This window comes from Pisolithus orientalis (genome assembly GCF_024613125.1).
Source record: "Pisolithus orientalis strain OTSU chromosome Unknown F5J12scaffold_75, whole genome shotgun sequence".
NCBI lineage: Eukaryota > Fungi > Basidiomycota > Agaricomycetes > Boletales > Pisolithaceae > Pisolithus > Pisolithus orientalis.
In genome coordinates, this window is record NW_026260856.1 from 40,742 (window position 1) to 56,473 (window position 15,732).

General features: G+C 47.4%; 4 protein-coding genes across 4 annotated transcripts; 3 read left to right on the top strand and 1 right to left on the bottom strand.

Annotated features, from left to right (window-relative positions):
• Positions 1-455: 455 nt before the first annotated feature.
• F5J12DRAFT_786921 (uncharacterized protein) lies at positions 456-4,854 on the bottom strand (the record flags this gene model as incomplete). Its single annotated transcript, XM_051743554.1, has 22 exons — positions 456-548; positions 602-893; positions 1,075-1,198; positions 1,274-1,329; positions 1,576-1,603; positions 1,667-1,677; positions 1,939-2,063; positions 2,137-2,190; positions 2,239-2,538; positions 2,592-2,653; positions 2,878-2,953; positions 3,073-3,122; positions 3,254-3,374; positions 3,427-3,555; positions 3,599-3,628; positions 3,765-3,794; positions 3,822-3,875; positions 3,933-4,028; positions 4,201-4,235; positions 4,263-4,419; positions 4,462-4,496; positions 4,752-4,854. The coding sequence occupies 22 exons, from the start codon at positions 4,852-4,854 to the stop codon at positions 456-458; spliced, it is 2,061 nt and encodes a 686-aa protein (XP_051594763.1).
• A 277-nt stretch (positions 4,855-5,131) lies between these two features.
• On the top strand, positions 5,132-6,915 carry F5J12DRAFT_930098 (uncharacterized protein; the record flags this gene model as incomplete). Its single annotated transcript, XM_051749530.1, has 4 exons — positions 5,132-5,235; positions 5,257-5,389; positions 5,694-6,585; positions 6,659-6,915. The coding sequence occupies 4 exons, from the start codon at positions 5,132-5,134 to the stop codon at positions 6,913-6,915; spliced, it is 1,386 nt and encodes a 461-aa protein (XP_051594764.1).
• Positions 6,916-8,457: 1,542 nt separating this feature from the next.
• Positions 8,458-11,960, top strand: F5J12DRAFT_865850 (glutamate-cysteine ligase-domain-containing protein). Its single transcript, XM_051747037.1, has 15 exons — positions 8,458-8,823; positions 8,890-9,069; positions 9,128-9,252; positions 9,302-9,421; positions 9,476-9,652; positions 9,702-9,841; positions 9,888-10,042; positions 10,096-10,212; positions 10,259-10,406; positions 10,460-10,572; positions 10,621-10,818; positions 10,868-11,155; positions 11,207-11,327; positions 11,379-11,499; positions 11,555-11,960. The coding sequence occupies exons 1-15, from the start codon at positions 8,761-8,763 to the stop codon at positions 11,619-11,621; spliced, it is 2,133 nt and encodes a 710-aa protein (XP_051594765.1). The 5' UTR covers positions 8,458-8,760; the 3' UTR covers positions 11,622-11,960.
• A 114-nt stretch (positions 11,961-12,074) lies between these two features.
• On the top strand, positions 12,075-14,550 carry F5J12DRAFT_865865 (Zinc/iron permease). The gene is made up of 10 exons (XM_051747038.1): positions 12,075-12,292; positions 12,345-12,452; positions 12,517-12,603; positions 12,698-12,809; positions 12,871-12,905; positions 12,954-13,414; positions 13,466-13,705; positions 13,762-13,837; positions 13,903-14,220; positions 14,287-14,550. The coding sequence occupies exons 1-10, from the start codon at positions 12,265-12,267 to the stop codon at positions 14,475-14,477; spliced, it is 1,656 nt and encodes a 551-aa protein (XP_051594766.1). The 5' UTR covers positions 12,075-12,264; the 3' UTR covers positions 14,478-14,550.
• Positions 14,551-15,732: the final 1,182 nt, after the last annotated feature.

The window sequence follows — 15,732 nt, forward strand, 5'->3', positions numbered from 1 at the left end:
TACCTAGTCCTGTCATACCTGTCATTACACATAGTATGCAATTGATGCCAATGCTCCTGTTCCTGTCATACCTGCTGTGAACTGTTCCTAGTTGTGGAGTGATCACATGTTTGCAAAGTAAACATTGAGATGGGGAGTACTGGACAACACCCCAAGGAGAATACAGTCTGGCCAGTTTTGTACAGTGATATCTAAGCATGAAAGTTCCATAGCAATCCATAGTAAGATACTGGACAAAGTTCCATGACAATGTGACCATTCCATAGTAACAGGCAACTAGCCATAGCAAAAAGTGTTGTTGGGTGCATCTGTCCAGCCTGGACCTAGCTAGGGGACTCTGTGTATCATGGAGCACTGTGGAGAGCTCCACAGCTCAAAGTGATTTACTGATGTAGGGGTTCATAGCCAGAAAGCTCAAAATTTGCATGCTCACATGGCTGACTATGGCAATACAACTACTTACCCTTTACCTTACACTGGGTGATACAATGTTCTTTGGTAGGTGGCTCCTGGGCAATCACTGCTGGTGGGGTCTCCACATTTGAAAACTAGAAACAATAAACATTAGCATTCAAATTGTGGGATGTAAATGTTCACTTACCACATGGCCAAAGTTGCTATAAGTTGTCACACAGGCCTTGAGGTCACTAGGTAGCATGGAATAGAGTTCCACCTTAAGGCCAATAATTTTTGATTCAGGCATACTCCAATGAGTGGGGTCATTCAGATTGTATCTGGGCAGTGGAATCATGAGCAGGAAAACATCCTTTGAGACCCAGAAATGGTAGAAGAAACAATACTTTTTTGCTTGGGCAGCAATGTTATTGTCCAATTTTGTGTTTGGGTTATTCTCCACAGCTCTCTTGCAGTTCTGCAGGAGAGTGGAGAGTAGACTGTTGTAGTCAGTTCATAGCTTCTTCATCTCAATGTGAAGTTTTGAGTATGCCAACTGAGTAGCACCAAGTCCCTGTCACTGTAGTGTAAGAATACTAAATGAACATGAAAAGAAAGTGATGTACAATGCATAGCTGGGGAGCACTAGCATCTGGAGGTGGTTCATGCATGATTCAACACCATTCTTGAAGCTCCTTGAGATCAGAAGTGTCATCCTCAGAGTCAGAGTGGTCTGGACATGAGTCAGATCCAGAAAATTCTGAATTGACACTACAAAGTGTATGTGTGAAGTCCTCAGGCATGTCTGCAAAACAGTAGATGATGCAAGTGGAAGGTAACAGGGACAAGAGTGTCACCACTCAGCCTGGGTCTGTTTTACAGTCACAGGCCTTCTTAAAAGCTTGCAAGCCCACCTCAAGTCCAAGAAGACAGCCACTTGGTGATGTAAAAAAAGTATATCAGTGAGACAATGATGAATTGTGTTTACTTGGGACACTAACATGTGGCATGACCTTAGACATCATTTCATTGACTCTTCCATCACTGCAATGCCATGCAGTCACTCCCTGGCAACCTTATCAGCAGTAATATTATAGAAATACAATGATGCAATAAGAGGTAATAGCACAGTGAACACAGAAATGTATAGTGCAAACTGACCACATTCATTCTGACACTAACCCTCCAAGATCATCTAATTGCTCTGACCCTATGATAGTATAGAATTACATCAGTTTCAATGAAGTAATGCATGACAATGAGGATCACTTACCTGAAGTATTGCTATGTATTTCAGCTGGCATTTAATCAGAGTCAGAACTTGAAGGCTGTTCAGTTGGCAACCATGCTTGTGGCCAGGTCTGAATCCATTCCCTCATGCGATGGAACATGTCTCCATCAGTGTGTTCAACAACCAAAAACTTGCCATGGTGGCTTGGATCCAGGTAAAGCAATGCACCTCAAATGATCAACTTCATGGGAATGAATATTGACACTGCACAAGATACAGCTTTGACTCAATCAAGTTGAAGATCTTGGTCCAACCTGCACACTCCAGTCCCAGCAGTGAGCAGCTGAACAAGGGCAAACTGAAAAGTGTCTTCAAACACTGCAACCTTACAAGTGAACATGAATATGAGTTGAATGAAAGCAGTCTTGGTCTCTGAAAGCTGAATGAGGGCACAATCATATCATGGCTGACCATAGAAACTTGGATTACATTGGAGGTAGTTCACAGCGAACCTCCCAGTCCACCATTGAAGCATACTGGACCTTCAAATATTGACACTCCTGGATCTTTGGAGGAATGTGGATAAGTCTGTATATAAAGGGAAGAGGACATACTGTATGTGTTCCTTGTAATTGTGTCCACTTGTTGAGGGGGCACCCATAAGTTGGGAGGCAAGTGTTGAGGAAAGTTTCTAGCTTCTGACAGAATCCATCAAATGCCCAGTTATTTTGGTTAGTGTTCTCAACATCAGAGAGTGAGCAAGTCTGCTGGGGTGTGCCAAGCTTGGCATTCCCTTTGAGTACTGTGTTGTGGTCCTCATCATTGTTGGTAGCATTGCGAACATGCTCATTTTCTGCATCAATGCATGCCTGAATGAGTTTGGTTGCAAGTTGGTGGTGGTCAACACAGAGAATCTGAGTGACAAATCATGAGTCAAATGCCTAAGTGAGAGGAACTTAAATTGTACCTGCCCCACAATATCCTTTCCATTTGAGCAATCCTGGTATGCATCTTTGAGCAGGCCAGGCACTGTAGTTACAAACAACACCTTTGCTTCAAATGTCATGGGTAATGTGCTTCCAGAGATGTGCCTTCAGAAAGTTCCAATTATCCTTCAGATCTGTATCATCCAAACAACAAATGAAGGATCAGTACAACTGTTATAGAAAATCATTACATGATAATAGACAGTTGGATGAACAGAATACCTTTAGTTCATGCCCTGAAGACAAGAAGTTCATCTTTGATCATACCAAGAGTCTTCTTGGTGTGTACATCAAGTCCAATGAGGGTATCAAGTTGCAGGTAGCTACTGATCATACAAAGTAACTGATACCCAACTCAAGACATCATTGGCATCAAAATGTTGAGGGAGGCATAGAAACATTGCTATACCAGAGAGATTGTTAGCCATCAAACTACATTTAAACATGTCCTAATTGACTTACCCTGGTGAGATCTTGCATTTTATTTCCATCAGAAAACATGATGTGAATCACTGTATCAAAATGTGCAAGGCCTTGCCAACAGGGAAAGGCAGAAACTCTGCATGACAGTTAGCCCATTCCACAGACTAAGTAGATTCTTACTGTGCTTCTAAACATGTCTCTGAATCACAGCCAAGCTCACTGATGACAATCCTGAGTTCCCCATGGATGTGCTTGCCTCCCATGCCACCATGCAGGGAGTGAAGTGGCTCAAAACTGGCAACCTGTTCAGGCTCTGAATGTTCTACTGACCAGAAAGTGTTCTATCATTACATTCAGTCAGTCATAAACATAGTACATGTGTCAAAGACCTACCTTGACAGGACATAACCTGAGGGACTTCAATTTCTTCTTACCAACTGTCTTCTTCTCCTTGAATAATGCCAGTGCTCTTTTGTGTTTCTCAGTAGTATGCATTTCATATGTCTTCTTTAGATCCCAAAGCTGCTCCAAGGGGACCAGACAAAACAGGCAAGGGCACTTGTACCTCATGCCTCATATAAGGGTCATCACACAGCTAGGAAGGCTTGGTAAGTACAATCAGGTCACAGAGAAGTTAGTACCTACAGTTCTTCATAGTCAGCAGACAGGATAAGGACAAGTGGGAAGAGCCAGTGGAGAACCTTGTTATAGCATTCATGAAGATAACCAACCTTTGAGAGCTCCACAACCTTCTCAAGGAGCTGAAAAAATGCTGTATGCTAGACAACATGTTCGAAGTTTGCATAGCCAGTCTTCCCCTCTTCTTTTGCAAGCTCAGGAACCTGTAAAACCCATTAGATCTATTCACTATTGCTCAAAAACAAAGGCATGGTACTCACAATCAGAAGCCAGCCAATGATGCAGCCACTACCATATTGCTCACCATTGCAAACATGAACTGGGAGGTTTGCACAACATGCTATGACAGGGTAACCCTTGACAGTACCATGGGATGATAGTCACATCTTGTCAGCATAAATTATAAATGCAAATGGGACTGCATTATCCACATGACTGGGTAACTGTGACTTTATTGGCACAACACAAAACAGCAGATAGTAAATTTACAAAGCATGGTGGTATGAGATAACATTAATTACAACATACTTGAATATCCCACCAATGATTGCCTGTCCAAGGTTCTGTGTAGAAGCACTCATATCTCTCACCATCATGTTTGAAGAGCCATTGGGCATCCCAGATGAAGTGTGGTGCAAGGGAGGAATTTTGCAAGAGGTTGAGGGCCCAGTCCCACAGAGGGTGAATATGGATGGGGAATGTCATGTCATTGCCCTTATAGGGTGTGGTAATTTCGAACTTGGAGAACTAACAAATGACTGGGAAGTGAGCCAAACATCAAAAGCACACCAGTAACAAAGAGTTTACCAGTGTTAACTGCACCACTGCTCTATCCAAAGCAGTACATAGCCCAGCATCATTGTGTAGCATAACACTTGCAGTTCCTTGACTTATACAGTGAACCAACTTGAGAAGGGAGTCAACTTGATTTGAGCTGAGCCCAGCTTCCACAGCAATCAAGGCAAAGATGTAATCACCCTCCGAGGCAAAAGGGCACTAGGGCTCATGGTCTGGGGGCATGCATTTGAGGTTTTGCTGGCTGAACTCTTCAGTGGATTGGAAAAGGGTCAAGCACTTACTATGGGGATGAAATTCAGCCTTGAAGTCAGGAGGATGGTCATTTGCAGCATCTGGTGCAGCAGAGTTCACCAAGTGACCCATCACATAGGCTGTTATTGACATGTCAGAGTCTACAATCATATAGGCAACAAAAGATTAGTTCAAATGCCAGCTGATGACACATATGCTCTGAACCTACCTGAGTCTGACATACCCCTACCACAAGGGTCCACCATGCCCATCAATACATCATCTTCATCAGGAGCAAAACTAGTTGGTGATCCTGTCCAGTAACATGTAAGTGTTGGTGAGAGCCATACTAGTGGTTTACATACCAGGAATAAATTGTGAAGGGCCTACTATTACTGACAGCTGTCTGAGTGGCACTGGTATCATAGCTATGGCAGAGTCAGGACCTGAAGACCCAGCAACACAAGGGTGCACTGATGATGAGGATGTTGCAGCAGCTGCTTCCTTAGCAATATTGGCTAGTAGGCAACCATTGTAAGCTAACAGGCAGTTGAGAGGATTTCATAACAATGATCACCTCACTCTGATGAACATCCCATATGTGCACCTTATTGTGTTTGACCCATTCTTCATGGTTCTGGAGCTCCTTCACACAGCTTCCTTCATGCCTTTTGATCCCTTGTGGCAGGTAGAGGTTCCCACAGTACCTGCAAGGTTGCTTAGTAGAAGATTCTTTTGATTGCTGGTAGTTTCGATGGAGCAGCGTGGTGGAGAGGACACAGGTGAAGAGAATGAGGTCTCAGTGTCACAACCAGTAATATTATGTAATTGATGGTTGAATCTAATTGATAGCAATCATGTGATATGCACTTGCAATGATTTGTTGGGCTTAAGGTGCACATTCTAATACCTAATGGAGTATTGTTGTGGCATTAACATAATAAGTCAGTCTAGGACATCATTATGTTGCCATTGGTATACCATTGAATTAGGCATCTCAGTCACATGACAAGCCGCCGGGATTGTTATGGCACTTAACTTTTTGCGACAACACTCTCCACTGCACCCACATCTCTGGTAACTCTATGGAACCTGAACTTGCATACCACCTGACAGCCAAAGAGCCATTCAATAATCCTGATGCCGGCATGATCATCCGAACTGCTGATAAAGTCGACTTTCGAATCTTCAAATGCATGCTTTCACTCACGTCTTCCGTCTTCGAAGATTTGCTTGCTCCTGGAGGCCTTAAATTCGAATTTTATGCAGACCCTATATCTATCCCTGCCATTACTGTGTTGGAAAACGTCACGACGATAGACTCGCTACTCAGGCTGGTCTATCCAGGCGCAATTTACCCGAATCCGCCTTTTTCTTCTTTCGATGACGCTGAACTGTTCCTCGCTGCAGTTGCCAAGTACAACATGATCCCAACAATCGCTGACCGTGCCAAGGAACTGGTCGCAGACAAGTTTCTGAAGGATCACATCGTTTCCTTGTATGCAGTCGCATGCGAACATGGGTGGTGCGATCCTGCGAGAAAGGCAGCATGGGCAGCGTTGAAGATTAGGGATTTAGGGCAGCCAGGTCGGGGAGGATACGTCAAGGAGTTGGAGACCTTGCCGGCAGCTGCATTTTACAGACTGCTGGAGTATCATCATGCATGTGGTGTCATTGCTAGCGAGCTGAAGTTCGATTCCGCATCGTTCCCACCGGCCGGGTGCCCTGGGGACAGGGATATATGCGCGTGGAACGAGCATCGCCGATGGCTTGGGAAGAAGTATGTGAAAGCCTGTCGTAGCAGACTGTTGACTCGGCCACACCCGTCTACAATTCGAAGAACGTCTACCAAAGAATGGCTTTATATCGACGAACGTACCCACAGTGAGTTAGCCTGTCCGTTTGGAGCCTAGCCTTTGGCGATCATTACGGAGCCATAGGTAGAATTGGAATTTAGGTCTTGATCGCCAGGACCATGCACATGTAGCAGCAGACAACCGGTTTCACTTTGTCGATCTTAGTAATCCCAGGTCTTCCAAAACCGAGTGGCAAACGTGTCGACGTTTGCAGAATACGGATCAGCACTCCCCATTTTCTTGTGTCATACCACCGCTTGAGGTGCCGGTAACCACTAGAAGAATCTCGGAGGACGACTCACGTTCCAAAGCCGGTGTCACCTGCGTTGCGATTTTATTCCGTACAAGACAACAATGACAGGGAATAGCCAGTAAACAACGTGAGGTCAACCTGCCAGTAGCTCCAATGTTATTGTGCATACTGAACTGCCTAGAGACGCTGGCGTTAGTGCCTGACGCACCCATATATCTCTCGCTAGAAATTCTGAACTGCGGACGACTGGGTGCTACGAGGGCTTTGTGGGTTCCTTCCACTCTGTCGGAGGGTTGGATGGACTGAGTCACTGAGAGATGGCCCGCCCTGTACGTGAAGACAGATCCGACTGTCACTCACGCACCCGACTTCCAGTGCCATCGACCCTTATGAGGTTGTTGCGGAGAGGTCATTATAAATATGTAAGTCGTGCAAGGGCGATTTGCACCCCGTCAAGCTGAATAGGAGCAAATCTAGTATATACAAGATACCGGTGATGGGGTCCTATTTCAAGCTGGGCTGAGACAGTAACTCTCCACTGCGAAGTTCTTCCGCCGAGAATTACTACAGAGGAAGAACCTCTGGAGCATTTGCGAAAATAGAAATTAAATCCTTGTCACAATTGGCGAAAGTGATTCCAAGACTTGGTGCCCGCCCTACTGAGGTCACGTGTAACTGGAACGTGCCACAGTGTGATTGCCATCTAAGGTTCTAGCGTCACATTCATACTCTTTTTTCAGACCATTGAATGGTCTGAAAGAAGTCAGGTCGGCTTGTTGGGTCCTTACCATAGTTATACACACCCATATTCGTTGAGCTATGACGCTGCATCTGTAACATTAAACAAAGAAAAATAAGACAGCTGATTGCGCGACTTTTGCAGTACTGTTCCTGCGCAACTTTTTATACTACCCCTGCATAATTTTTAACACAGCCATTTTGCACCACTTTGCACTAGCTAGGAGGGCAGATAAAATAGATAAACGTAGGCAGGACGTGAACACAGTTCGTCGACACCCTCCCCGGTCATCCCGCCCAATCCACGAGGTCGTGATGCCCCACAGGCCCTGCTCGAACGCTCGACCCCCTTCCCCTGCCCCTCCGCCTGGTGGCGGGATTGCTCCTTCGGGAAAATTCCCACTGGCATCGCCGCCTGCGAATTGCCACCTGCGCCTACGAGGGTGTGTTCATGTGACCACACTTTGCGCCACAACATCACTGGCCTAGCGAATTTGGGCCCGTTTCTTGGCAAAATTCCCATTACAGTATTACATGGATTATGTACAGTGGCTAGTAGCAGCATCAAAACGAGTCCCGAGGAACGGGCGAGGAGTGCGTGTAGCCCTGACTCGCTCGCTTCCCCGTGCACGTACCCTGCTTAGTCAGTGGCTGTGGGCACAGCCACCTGCAAATTTTCTGCGCATTACTGCAAAAGTTGCACAATCAGCTGTTTTATTTTTGTTTGTTTAATGTTACAGATGCAGCGTCATATTGAGGGGTTATCTATGGGATCTGTCCAACCTTGGACTGGACTTGCTTAAGTTGACATGTTTTGAGTGAATCTCGCCCTTTTTTTTCACAAAAAAAAAAAGAGCGATTGGTCATGACCGGTCATGCTGCATATGGGAATCCTCCCCTGCTTCGTGACTTTGCACTTCCTGTCATCGGTTACGTAAGTCACGGTATTCGGTTGGCGGAGTGAGGAACCAAAGACCCAAAGGAAGACAATCGTTCCCTCCTCTCGACTACCAAACAATGCTGGTGAGTTGACGGTAACTTACCTGCCTGGTTCCCATATACTATTGTAGCCGTCTGATGATGTCATAACGGCCTCGAGGTGCACCGTGTCGTGCATTATCATTGTATATTTTTTGGGTATCTTGGTGCGCCCGGCGATAGGTCGTCCCGAAGTTCATATTGAATGTTAAAGTGCACTATCACGACCGCAGTATGACCCCCCAGCTGTTGTACATAAAAGCACGCGTTTCCTACCCATCCACCATCGCTGCCACGGTCAGTCGCCGATCCATACTCACCGCTACGAAGGAATACTGCTGAAATTCGGCTAACAACTTGAAGCGCTGTCACCGCTGCTATCACTCGCGCAAGATGGGTCTGCTCTGCCTCGGGACGCCACTTGCCTGGGAAGAGACAAAGGATCACGCAGATCATGTCAGAGACCATGGAATCACTCAATTCCTTTATACCTGGCACAGGGTGAAAGATCGTACTGGCGATGAACTTTTGTGGGGCGACGAGGTAATTTATGCCGTTCGCTGCGCTCACTCGCACTGGCATTCATGGATTTGTTCGTAAGGTCGAGTATATGGTGGTTGTGGTCGATGATGAAAAGAAGGAAGCAAAGGTTTCCCTTCGCCAAGCAGAAACTCTGGAAGAACTCGGTAAAATTGTCGGAACACTTTCTAACGACACCTCTCCATCGTAAGCGCCAGTATGCATTGCTTGAACGCATTGCTCATGTCTTCTCCAGTACACCTGTAGCTAAATTTCACCCTGAGTATGGGAGGTTTATGCTGGAGTCTACTCCTGGCTCCCCTTATGCGGGTTCGATTGCAGGCCTCCTCTCAATGGAAACAAACATGCGCTACAGGTACGTCCTGCGCAACTCCAATCGTCCTATGTCGCTGAGGCCAGGGAATACAAGACGCACGCTGGCGCGAAATCATCTGAGGAAAAACGAAATCCTGCTCACTCTGACATCGTTCCCACGTTTGGGTACTGTTGACGTGTTCACAGAACCACATTATGACCCGAAAGATGCAAAGTCCAGTCGCAGTCTATTTTTACCTGAAGAGATCGCGCACCCTCACGCACGATTCTCGTCAGTATTCTTTGTGATATCACTTTCTTGTACCTTATTCTCCGAGCAGCACCCTCGCTGTCAACATAAGAAATCGAAGGGGATCCAAGGTTGTCGCCAATCTCCCAATATTTAAGGATGAAAGAACACCACGGCCTTTTGTTGATCCTACCATACCATGGCAACGTGACATATACCCAGAGGATTCTGGTAAGATCCTCTTTCGGGTCATTAAGGGTTACTTACCCTTCTGCAGAAGCTAAGAATGGCGCAGCCTTGATAGACCACATATATGTGGACGCAATGGGGTTTGGCGCAGGTTGCTGTTGTTTGCAGCTTACATTCCAGTGTTGTAGCGTGAACGGAGCACGGCGGATGTACGATGCCCTGATTCCGATTGGCCCCCTTATGGTATGGAAACCGATAATTCTGGGATATGTTCCAACACCTGTGTTTTTACATAGCTAGCACTCACAGCAGCCAGCCCGATTTGGCGCGGGTATCTTGCGGATGTGGACTGCCGCTGGAACGCTATTGTGGGGATCATGGATGACCGAACACGGGAAGAACGGGGACTTGAGGTGGACGAACATTTTTATGTTCTGTCGGTTTGCTTACGCCATTCAGCCGTTGAAGAACAGCAGATATATCATTCCTAAATCCCGATACGACAACGTTTCCCTATACATTTCTTCCGAATGGGCCAATAAGCCAGCGTATAATGACACTGTTGTACCCTATGATGAGGCTATTAAAAATCGCTTGCTCAGTCATGGTGTGTAGTCATGCTTCAGTTTCTCTTGGGCGTCTTTTGAAGTCAAGCGGAAGGTGTCGACGAAATGCTTTCAAAGCATATCGCACATCTGTTTATCTGTGATCCACTCATCATATTCTCTGAAACGATTCACCAAGATGATAGTTCTAGCGTTGACCATTTCGAGGTGATTGACCCTTCATTAGTCCTAGCGTCACATTAAAGCCCCTTGAAGAATATACATTCCACGAATTGGCAAAGTCTCCGACTTAAACCCCCTCCTCCTGGCTCTTCCATGGGCTGGCGTGTCGAGTTTCGCACCATGGAAGTACAAATGACGGATTTTGAAAATGCTGCATTCGCGGTGTTCATCGTTCTGCTTTCCAGGGCCATATTAGCTTTCAAATTAAATTTCTATGTTCCTATTTCGAAGGTATGACTCCAGGTTTTGCCTAGGTTTTGTACAACTGACAAGTGCTTAGGTAGACGAGAACATGCAGAGGGCTCAGAAGCGAGATGCAACGCGTACCCAAAATTTTTTCTTCCGCAAAAACGTAGTTCCACAGGGATATGCCATTCCACCTACCGGCTTATCTCCATCCGGGTCATCTACCCCTAGTGAATGCGGTGATTGTGGTATGGCCACACAAACGAAAGAACGAAAACTAAGGAACTGCTTCCCAACGCTCGCACGTCCTCCGACCACTGACGATGGCTCGGTTGAAGATGAATATGAGGAGATGTCTATCAAAGATATTTTTTGTGGAAAGGTATTCTTTGGCCGACCATCCATGGGGCGGGAAGGCGTTGACTTGGTTTAGGGGCCTACGTTCCCAGGGTTGCTGGAACTTGTGGATGCTTATCTCGGGACATTGGAACTGACTCCAGTTGAAAGAAAGAGAATTGACAAATATCTTGATCTCGTTCGTGGTCGTGCCGATGGTCGGTGGCCATCTGTTAGATTGGTCCTAGTGATGGCTGATGTCTACAAAGGTACATTGCAAACGCCCGCTACATGGATACGAAGCTTTGTAAGGTCGCATCCGGCGTACAAGTTTGATTCGGTTGTCAGCCAGGAGATTAATTATGATCTGCTGATTGCAATTGACCGAATGTGAGTCATTTCGCGACCCTCACCTCACTAGCGACCGTTAAGGTCATATTGTTAGTGAGCGGGGCACTTTGTGCGCCCCGGAACTCCTACCAGAGGGTTACAGTCAGCCATACCTCAACTGATTTCATTGAAAAATCAACGCCCCGACTGTTAGGGTCCATCACGATTCTGTAATAAGGATTTGGGCAACCTCTTCTGAATAGAACTTCGTGATGCATTTCTCGTGTGGACATGTATGTCCCTTGAGAATTGTATCTGCAAAAATGATTGTTGACTACTGGTATTCATATGATTATAAGAAGTATTCGAGGGTCGTATAGTTAGATTCAGAGAATGCTACGTGGCGAGCGGCATTATACATGCTGTTAGACGAGCTTGGAATGAGTATGCACTGCGACACCGCGGCGGACGTGAGACAAAAACAAGGGAACAGTGACAAAGGTTGTGCACTAGCAGTGGTATCAGGAAAGCTACAATGAATCTGCTGTGTCCGCAGCATCTGACTCGTGTGTTGTGGAGTGATCAGGTGAATCCAAAGTGGTCTGTGGCCAGTTGAAACTACACTCGTCCAGGGCCGCCACACTGCCCGCCAGAGGTCACGTGTGACTGGAGTGGTACCCACTCCGCACCCCTCGACCCCTCGCAGTCCAGTGAGGCCTGACACCGGCAAGCGTCTATTTCATTCTGCGGCATTATTTTATTAACTTGAGGCCAAAAAATTGTCCAAGTGACTTGTCGTACTCTATCTTCGTCCTCCAAGACGAAATGTCAACGTGGTCATCGTCTCCGTCCAGTCAGTCCAGCCGATTTGTACCAACTGTGCACTAATGTGTATCTACAATCAGCGTTACGACAGGCGCCGCTGCCTACATTCTCTGACACAGCAGAGACTATGCGAGAGCTCCGGACATACTCTCTGACCATCCTTGCGGTCTTTCTTGTCTCTCTATGTGGTATGTCCATGATTCCTGAGACCCACAGCCGCCCCGAGTCACTGATGCTCGTGGCGCACACCAGCCGCATCCTTTCCCACACTCTCCAAACGTATCTCGTTCCTCCGTATACCTCCCATCGTGTTCTTCATTGGCAAGCACTTCGGAACGGGTGAGTGGATGGGTACCTTTACAGTCCCTTCTCATCTCCGTCCTCATCTCCGTTACGTGTGAGTTCACCCTCGCTTATTCATCACATGACGTAGGCGTCATATTATCTACCGCGTTTACCCATCTTCTGCAAGACGCCTTCGAGGCGCTGAGAGATCCCATCGTACGCGCACAATGGAAGATAGGCAAACATACAGGCTTGATAGTGTACGTCGATAAACCGGAGGAGATCGCATCGTCATGACATGACTGACGTGTTGTTGCTTAGATTAGGGTCCCTGTTGTTCATCTTTTTGATCGAATGTACGTCCGTTCTTCTTTTGGTCGTTTCCTCTGACTTAGCACCACAAGATACGTCCACGGCGTATGTGGACCGTCTCCAATCATATAGTTCACCCACCGTCACGCCAGGGTCCACCCCTCGCAACCTCTCGCACTCCCGGAACGATGAAAGTGATCAAGAAGAGGCGTCAGGATGCTCACAAACACCTGTCAAACTTATAAACAACGTACAGAATCACGACCGGGAACACCAGCCTCTACTGAATCCCAGAGCAGATCGTCACTGTTATGATAACGATAACAATCACAAACCTATCTCGACTTTGGTCACCCAGCTCAACACGTCTACAGACAGCGCCCAACAGGACGGGACGCGGACAGATTTGCAAACTCCATCGCACCCTCAACAATATCAATGCTCACACTCGCATCCACAGCGCCATTCCTCAAATTACGGCGCAACGACTTCACAAGCCGACGGTAACCCGCATGCAACGTACCGTGACGGTCATGTGCTACCGACTTCTAGCGTAAGCACGCATACTGCCCAGCACGCTCGACAGCTTGACGGAGCAACTCAGGGTGTGCCCACCATAATCGAGGGCCACCATAGACACGAGCCACGTACGGCCCACTCGGCACACCATGAGCGAGGGCCACGGTTGCCTTATTTTTATGGTCCTGACGAATTTGGACCGGGAATGACACTTGACGTTGGAGGGACACATCGTCACGATATCGAGCACACGCACCAACATCGTCATAGTGACGTCGGGAACGAGCTCAGGATTGGGAAGAAGAGACAGATAGTTGGGATACTCGTGCGTGTCTCTGCGTGAAACCCACCATGGCTGACACGACAAAATTGAACATACAGGTATTGCAATTCGGGATTATGATCCACTCGTTCGTCATTGGGCTCACTCTCGCAATCAAGACCGGATCCGATTTTGGTAGAAGCTTTTTTTGCATCATATCCTATCATGCGCGCACTCACCGGCACTGTCTTCTTCCGCAGCATCGCTCCTTGTAGCTGTCATCTTCCATCAACTCTTCGAAGGCCTGTCGCTCGGCATTCGCATTGCATCGCTCCCGTCATCCTCATCTTCCGGCGCGCTTCCCAACACCGAAGGCGAAGGACACGGCCGTTCAATGAGCCCAACGCTTCGCGATATCAACGTCGAACTCGGTTTCACGGCGCACCCACGCAATACAAAGAATAGAGAATGGGATTTTATCGATATCTTAAAACCGACCCTGGCATGTTCGTTTGCAGTGGCGACGCCTGTGGGTATTGGGTTGGGGATGATCCTGTTTGGGATTGGGGGTGATTCCGGTACGTCTGATCTCCACTTGCCTTCGTACTTTCCACCTCGCGTACTCACCACACGATGCGACGTAGCTCACATGCGCCTCATACAAGGCCTTATGTCCGCCATATCTGCCGGTATGCTCATCTACGCTGCGTGCGTCGAGATGCTCGCTGCGGACTTCGTCATGGACCCGACGCTCTGGAGAAGTGGGTGGAGGAGACAGTGTGTGGCCTTGGGAAGCTTGCTTGTGGGTGCCATTGGGATGGGCGTCGTGCCGTAGGATACATGACAAACTTAGGTGATTGAGGGCCTACCTCGCTCCACCTCGTCCCATCATAGGCGGGTGATAGTAACGCGAGTAGGTATTTCGTAATTGCCGAGTATCGCGCCTCGCAAGGTGTTGCGTGGGCGTATGTTGGTCACAGTAGCATGGGAGAGGACGGGGGGATGTCTGCAATATCAGGTATTGATGGGTTCTTCGTGCGATCCCGCATGTGGTCGCTCGTTTTCTAACTCCCGGATGGGAGTGCGCTTGCAGTGCCACGACTCGGAATCAGATGATTGTGAATGAATGACCGGATCACAATCCCTGGTTCGACCTATGAGGGGTACGATCAACACATGAACCTTCAACCACATCCTACCCCCTGGTTTTTGCAAAGGGTCTCGAGGTCATTTAGGTACGGACGTGCAGGAGAATGTTTACGTCTGCAGATGAGTTAAAGTCAGGGATGGTCCACGGGAAATTAGAGGTTATTACTTCCAGCGTGCTGCTGCATCCTGGAATTCCGACAGTAAGCAATAAATGAGAGTCGAATATCAAGAAGACATTGGTCGAGCTCACAAGAATAGAGTTGTCCTCGCAGGCAGTGAATACATGCGAGGGGAGACGGCTGAGGCTCTGAAGGTGAGCAGGAGAATTTCATCTGAACTGTGGGCACCATGTCAAGCAGAACGTCAGTTGCACAAATCTGTGCATGTTACAACGTTGCGGTCGAGTGGAGAGTGTAACAAACTAAATTTCTGTCTACGAGGAATGTTGGCCGGCTGGCCAATGCGAAACCATACAAGAAGGTGGGAAGTCATGCTATTCCACGCCTGCTGCATCCAAAGGCGGTTGCTACAAAAATGCGGACGGTGCGTTCAACTACACCGCCGCTGGACTGCAACCTAAGGCGACAGGACAATATATATGAAAAACTGACTGTTTTTCAGCTGAAGTCACTATTCGGTGGACGAAGCGACGAACTGACTGACTTCGTAATGTTAAAATCACTATTCCTCGTCTCTGGAGCAAGTGCGTAGTTGAGAATTGCGTAGCATCGAAAAACTGCCCTCGCCCAGTGTCCCAGCTCCGTGATGCAGCGACTCTCGCGATCGGAGAGTGGTCTTCAATACTTAAAGTCCAGTTTTACCTTGCATGCAAGTTCGAGTGAATGCTCTAGAATCACCTTCGAACCATATGAAACGTCACACTTACATTGGAAATGGTGCCCTTCACTGCCTCAGCAAATATCTCAGAAACCCGACTGAGA

Bases quoted from the DNA above. Each gene is read 5' to 3' on its own strand.
- F5J12DRAFT_865865 (XM_051747038.1), top strand. From the start codon at position 12,265: ATGTCAACGTGGTCATCGTCTCCGTCCA. The intron at 12,604-12,697 runs GTGAGTGGATGG...CACATGACGTAG, and splicing joins TGGCAAGCACTTCGGAACGG to GCGTCATATTATCTACCGCG. The intron at 12,810-12,870 runs GTACGTCGATAA...GTTGTTGCTTAG, and splicing joins AAACATACAGGCTTGATAGT to ATTAGGGTCCCTGTTGTTCA.
- F5J12DRAFT_865850 (XM_051747037.1), top strand. From the start codon at position 8,761: ATGACCCCCCAGCTGTTGTACATAAAAGCACGCGTTTCCTACCCATCC. The intron at 9,070-9,127 runs GTAATTTATGCC...TTTGTTCGTAAG, and splicing joins AACTTTTGTGGGGCGACGAG to GTCGAGTATATGGTGGTTGT. The intron at 11,156-11,206 runs GTATTCTTTGGC...GACTTGGTTTAG, and splicing joins AAGATATTTTTTGTGGAAAG to GGGCCTACGTTCCCAGGGTT.